The sequence below is a fragment of the Enhydra lutris genome, unplaced genomic scaffold (assembly GCF_002288905.1).
Source record: "Enhydra lutris kenyoni isolate GAN:26980312 unplaced genomic scaffold, ASM228890v2 scaffoldscaffold20, whole genome shotgun sequence".
Taxonomy (NCBI): Eukaryota; Metazoa; Chordata; class Mammalia; order Carnivora; family Mustelidae; genus Enhydra; species Enhydra lutris.
The window spans coordinates 28943855-28950007 of NW_019154104.1; the positions used below are offsets into that span (position 1 = coordinate 28943855).

General features: G+C 56.4%; 1 protein-coding gene across 1 annotated transcript in view; it reads left to right on the forward strand.

Moving 5' to 3' along the window:
* LOC111148659 (cholesterol 24-hydroxylase) overlaps positions 1-4795 on the forward strand; it is a 32331-nt gene extending 27536 nt beyond the window's left edge. The window contains exons 13-15 of the mRNA XM_022505423.1: positions 2952-3040; positions 3789-3855; positions 4048-4795. Coding sequence (XP_022361131.1) covers positions 2952-3040; positions 3789-3855; positions 4048-4215 — 324 coding nt within the window. The 3' untranslated portion in view covers positions 4216-4795. The remainder of the gene's footprint in view (positions 1-2951; positions 3041-3788; positions 3856-4047) is intronic.
* Positions 4796-6153: the final 1358 nt, after the last annotated feature.

Genomic DNA, 6153 nt, shown 5'->3' on the forward strand with positions numbered 1-6153 from the left:
CGATGTCCCTCGGTGGAGCAGACTTCTAAAAGTTCTGATTTTGTGCTCTGTTGCTCCGCTGCTGGCTGGGAGCCAGCCCCTCCCACTGCGGTCTATCTTCCCCTCGCTTTGGATTCACTTCTCTGCATGTCCTACCTTTCAGAATGGGTTGACTTTCTGTTCCTAGAATCGCTGCTCTTCTCTTCAATCTCCTGTTGAGTTTGTAGGTGTTCAGAATGGTTTGATGACTATCTAGCCAAACTCCTGTGACATGATGTCATTTCAGTCCGCTACTCCTCCACCATCTTGCCTGGGAGAGAAGAATCTTAAGCAGTCTCCATGCTGAGCACAGAGCCCAGGCAGGCCTCGATCTCACAACCCTGAGATCATGACCTGAGCCAAAATCAAGATTCAGATGCTCAACTGACTGAGCCACCCAGGCGCCCCTACTTGTTTCTTTGTTTACACATGCATTCTTTTATTCCCTCATCGGGCATCCCTTCATGCACAGTGACCTCCCAGAAACCTACCCCCAAACTAGAAATGTGTCACTGTCCAGCTGCCCTCCAGAAACAATCACTGTTCTGAATTTTGCCATTGCCTCACCTTTTCGTGCGCATGCATACACATGTGTGTGTTGTGTGTGTGTGTGTGTGTGTGCCCACACGGTAGTATCTCCCAGGATTGCTTTGTGACTGTGGGCCCTCAGTTCCCTGCTGTATCATATTCTGCTGTGTGTAGACCAGCACCCCATTCTTGGTTCTGGGTCAGCGGGCATCCTGCTCTCCTGAGCACTGCTGGTGACCATTCCTGCCAGCGTGACCAGTGGACGGGGCAGACAGGGAGGGGAGGGCTGGGGTGTGGGATATCTAAATGGTCAGCTTGGTAAACTAGCGCCAAAGTGTTTTCCAGAGCACCTGGGCCAATCCAGATGCCCACAGATGTGGTTCCTTATCCTCCCCAGCACCTAGTATGGTCCAGCTGCCTTTTTTTTTTTTTTCCTGCCAAGGGAATAAGTACAAGGATTTCCCTGTGGTCTTGATTTGCACTTTCCTGGCTCCTTACTGTGAGGCTTGCAGCCCTGTGCTCCTTTTCTTCTTCTGGGTTGTCTCATCCCTGTACAGAGCTCTCTTTAAAAATTCTTATGTTAATCCTTTGTCAGGTATGTATTTTCCAAATTTCATCTTTAGCTTTGTGGCTTCTCTTTGCTAAAGCGTTTTCAATGATTTGAAGTTCTTCGCTTTGTAGTGGTCCCTTCTCTTGTTTTGTCTTAGGGAACCCCCCCCCCGAGCCCCCATCCTGAGGTCAGCATTGTCGCTTAGATTGTCTTCTAACAATTTCACATTTTTCTTTTGCAAGTTAAGTTCCTATCTACCTGGAGTTGATTTTGTGTATGGTGTGAGGTAGGGATCTGGTTTCATCTCCTGGGGCTGCCGGAACAAAGCACCACAGATGGGCACTTAGCGGTGGAAATGTCCTTTCTCACAATTCTGGAGGCTGGGGGTCCAAGTTCAAGGCAGGATTGGTTTCTCCTGAATCCTCTCTCCTTGGCTTGCAGATGCCATCTTCCCACAGGGTCCTCCCAAGACCTCTTCTGTGTGTCTGTCCTAATCTCTTCTTCTAAGGACACGAGCCAGACAGGAGTAGGGTCCACCCTAATGACCTCATTTTAACTTGAGTATCTCTTTAAGGAGACTATCTGTCACATTCTGAGGTTAAGACTTTAACATGAGATTTTTGGGGGGACACAGTTCAACCCAGCACATGATCTGATTTTATTTATGAAGGAAAGCGACATGCCTCTGGTTCTATCCATTAGGCAGCCCCCTCCCCTTTTCCCCCTCACCCGGACTTCCCAGGACTCTGCTATGCCCTCTCCAGCATGTATGAGGGCTTCCCGATATGTGTTCTTTATTCTGTTTATCTGCCCCCTCTTTTTTTCTGCACAACCCTGCACCAGTACCACGTGCCTGTGACCCAGGAGGTGGTTTAGAATCCCCTTACATCTGGCTGGGAAGGGGTACAGATGTGAGGGCCTTGAGTGGCAGACCCCAGCTCCAATCAGCCCCTCTGTGGCAGGCTGAGTCATCTCTGGGCCTCAGTGCCCTCCTTGTAAGATGGGGATGATGATGCCTGAGTCATAATTTACTGAGAAGAGTCAAAGAATGACGTGTGTCACGTGTCTGGCACAAAACCCTAGCACACAGTAGGTACTCTTTGCTGATCTCAGACCCCCCTCTCCACCTCATGCTCCCCCTCACTTTTCAGAGCTTCGTCCAGGCCCTTCCTTCACCCTGCCTGCCTTGGACTCTCAACACAGAGAACCAGGGGACAGACTGGGCTCAAGCAGTGCTTTTGTGCAGGAGTAATGAGGCAGAGGTCGGGACCCAGGGCCCAAGTTATGGGGGGCACATATGGCCCATGGAGTTTGGGGGCACGGAACATTAACCCCAGTAGGGAGACAACTGAAAGCGTGGTGGGGACCTGCAGGTTCTCTGCCTCACTCCCCTCCCCAACCCCCCAACCCCTGAGCCCCAGATGCAAACCTTGTGCTGAATAACGGCTCTCAGAGATCTTGATAAAGATGCTCTCGAAGCAGACCTGAGTTTGATCTCAGTTTGGCCAGGTGACTTCAGGCAAGTCAGGAACTTTTCTCTCTGAGCCTCAGTTTTCTCATCTGTAAAACAGGGCTAGTTGTGGTCCCACCACAGCACGGGGCCAAGCATGGGATGATGCTGTAGCCAGCTGGCCCTTGTTGGTACCCTGGGCTGCCCCCTCCCTTCATCTGAGGCACTTTCCAGATGCTGGTGGAGTCCCACACTGGCCCACATGTGTGGGTGGAGTAGAGGGAGGGGGACCTTCCGTGCTCCTGGTCCCTCCAGCGGGTGGCCCCGGCGGGAGGGACCAGGAGTCAGGGAGGTGTGAGGGTGCTCATGTTTGGAACCAGAGACAGCTGGATCCTCTCCCCTCAGTTTAGCACCTATGTCATGGGGCGGATGGACACGTACTTTGAGGACCCACTGACTTTCAACCCTGATCGCTTCAGCCCCAAAGCACCCAAGTAAGTCTTTCTTCAAGCTGTGCATGTGCGAGAAGAGTGGCCCAGGGACCTCGGGTCTGAACTGCCAATGACCCCTGAGCCCACATAGCCTCTCAGGTCACTGTGAGGGAGTCGTGATTCCCTGCTCTGCCCCCTTTCATGGAGAGGAAATCACAGCACAGAGAGGTTAGGTAACTTGAACAAGGGCACACAGCCAGGAGCCGCAGAGCTGCGGTTTGAGGCCAGCTCAGACTGGTTTCAAAATCCATGCTCATAACCCATCCCCTGTACTGGGAAACCCTGTGATTGGCGCCAGGGGACTGTACCTCCCCCTGCCTTGATGGTCCTATCTGAGAAATGGGAATCCTGTTGGCTCCCTCTGCAGCTCGCTATGGGGGTGAATGCCTGAAAGTACAGTTGGGGCTTGGGGGGGTTGGCCAGGGTCCAGGGACAGGCCACCTGCGTCCAGACCCAGACCCTGCCCAGAACTGCACATGTGACTGGTCGAACATAGAAGTGCCATCGGATTACAAGCTCTTTAGTTGCTCCTTCGGTGAACTGGGGATAATAACGACTCTTTCTGGAAGGCTCCAGAGGAGGCTAGAATGAGAAATGCTGACGAGGAGCCCCACAGACCAGCTGTTGGTGTTTTCAGCGCATGCACAGCCCGGCCGCGGGGCAGAGCCGTTCATCAGTGGGGGATGGGTTTGTCACCGCTGGGGTGGGGCTGCGACTGGGCGGCCACCTCCTGACTGCTGTCTCCCTGCAGGCCGAGGTTCACCTACTTCCCCTTCTCTCTGGGACCGCGCTCCTGCATCGGACAGCAGTTTGCTCAGGTACGAGTCCAGGGCTGGGGTTTCTGCTGGGAGCTGACTTCAGGGCTGGTGTCTCATCCCAGGCCAGGAGGCATTTCCGAGCCCTGCTCTGGGACCCTTGGGCTGGGGGTCGGGGGGCTGGGCCAGCCGGCTGCAGGCTCTGCTGCGCGCTCATGCCCCGGGCCTCCTGCCCGCCCTCACTTCCGCACACAGATGGAGGTGAAGGTGGTCATGGCCAAGCTGCTGCAGAGGCTCGAGTTCCGGCTGGTGCCCGGGCAGCGCTACGGGCTGCAGGAGCAGGCCACGCTCAAGCCGCTGGACCCCGTGCTGTGCACTCTGCGGCCCCGGGGCTGGCAGCCCGCACCCCCACCACCCTGCTGAGTGGGCCTGGGGTGGATGGGACTCATCGGGCAAGGGCGCCACACCCACGCTCCTCTGCAGCCCCATGGCCACCCACCCTGCTCCCCTGCCCCCTTCCTCAGGGGCACCCTCCACGCTGGCTCCCAGTGGGCCCCCTGCCAACCACGACCTGCTTCACAACCCCCCCAGAGCTCCCTGTCCACTGCTAACTCCACGCCCCTCCTGGACTGGCCCCCGCCTAATTCCCAGCTGCTGCCCAGATGTGCCATCTCCTACCCCAAACCTCTTTGCATAGGCCACTCACCCTGCCACACACCCTAACTCTTGCTCACTTCCTAAAACCCTCTTCAGGTGTCACCTCCTCCAGGAAGCCCTCCCTGCCACCCCCCGGCCGGGCCAGGGGCCCCTCCTACTCTGTGCTCCCTTGGTCACCTGTGCTACCTCTAACACCACACTGACCACACTGTATTGTGAGTGTCCTTTGATGTGACTGGCCGCCCTGCCAGGCTGTGAGTGCCTCATGGGCAAGGTCTGTGTATGATTCGTCTCTGAGCCTGCCCCCGGGCCTGACCCAGAGTCAATGCTCAATAAATATGTGTTGACTGCATGAATGAATGACAAAACCCAGCCAGAGCGCTCTGGCCTCAGTTGCTCATCTGGCAAATGAGAGCGGTGTAGAGGCCAGTCCGAGGGCTCACGCAGCCTGGAAGCTAACCCCGCAGCTAATCCCAGACATCTTGGGAGAAGACTGCCCAGGGGGTTTCTGTGTCAGGAGAAACCTATTCCCTTTATTGGAGGCAAGACCATGTTTCTGGGTGTGGTGTGAGGTTGGTATTACAGGCAGGGTTTTGAGAACTTGGAGTGACAGGGTCCAGGGCCCTGGGGCCTGTGAGGTCTAGGTGACTCCCAACAAGGTGCTGATACCCCAGAGGGCCTCACACAGGCTAGAGCCCCCAGGACCTCTCCTGGGGACAGCTTGGTGGACCAGGGCACCTGAATGCCTGGCCTTGCACCTGCTACCTTCCTCCACACCTTCTGGCACAGCGCTTCCCCTCCGGACCGGCTTGGAGGAGGCGAGACTAGGACTCCCACAGTGGGGGAGGTGGGTGGGTGAAGACGTCGTTCATTTCTCCCCAGGGCCTAGAGGTGGCCAAGGGGCAGTAAATACTGGACCAGCCACATCCTCTGGGCCCATCCAAGGAAAAGGACCCCCTGAGTTTCTCCTTCAGCACATGGGGGCATGTTTCCTTGCAGAGAAAACCAAGCGCCCGAGCCCACTGCCTGGGGTACCTGCCCTGGAGAGGGCCCCTCTCCGCACCAGGGAGGGCGTAGATTTGAGCTGGCCCTTGCTTTACATCGGTAACTCAATGCTTGTGCAGTCTTGAACTGAGGCGATCTTCCCATTTTGCGGAAGAGGAAACTGAGGGTCAGGGGAAGAAGTGACATGCCAGTACACGTGGGTATATTATACCAGAGTAGAGCTAGGCCTCTGGCCCAGGTGGGTCATGGGACTGGTACCAGTAGTCTGCCTGGCCTCTCGGCCAAGGCTCTGGCCTCCAGGACCCTCTGTAGCTGCAGACGGCCTGCAGACGGAGTGCTCCCACTCCCCCAGCCCTCCGGCCACACTGAGCACTGAGCGAGGCGCTTCTCAAGCTACACTCCCACCCAGTTCCCTGTCTGGGGGGCCCCAGACCCTCCTGTGGTTTGAGAACAGTGTGCCTGGGCTCTGCCTCCAGCGCCTGGCCAAACCCAGCCCTTGCTTATCTCTCCTCAGTTCAAAAATGCCCCTTCCCACGGCCACCCAAATGCCACTGTTCTGAGCCCTCAGCCTTGCTGTGCTCCCAGGGACCTGTCGTGCTGGGACCCCTAGGCCCCATCCTCTACAGCCTGTCTCTGAGGTTCACCAGTCCCCCTGCAGCCCTCCAAGAGCCCCACAGCTGCCCCCATCCCACAAACTTT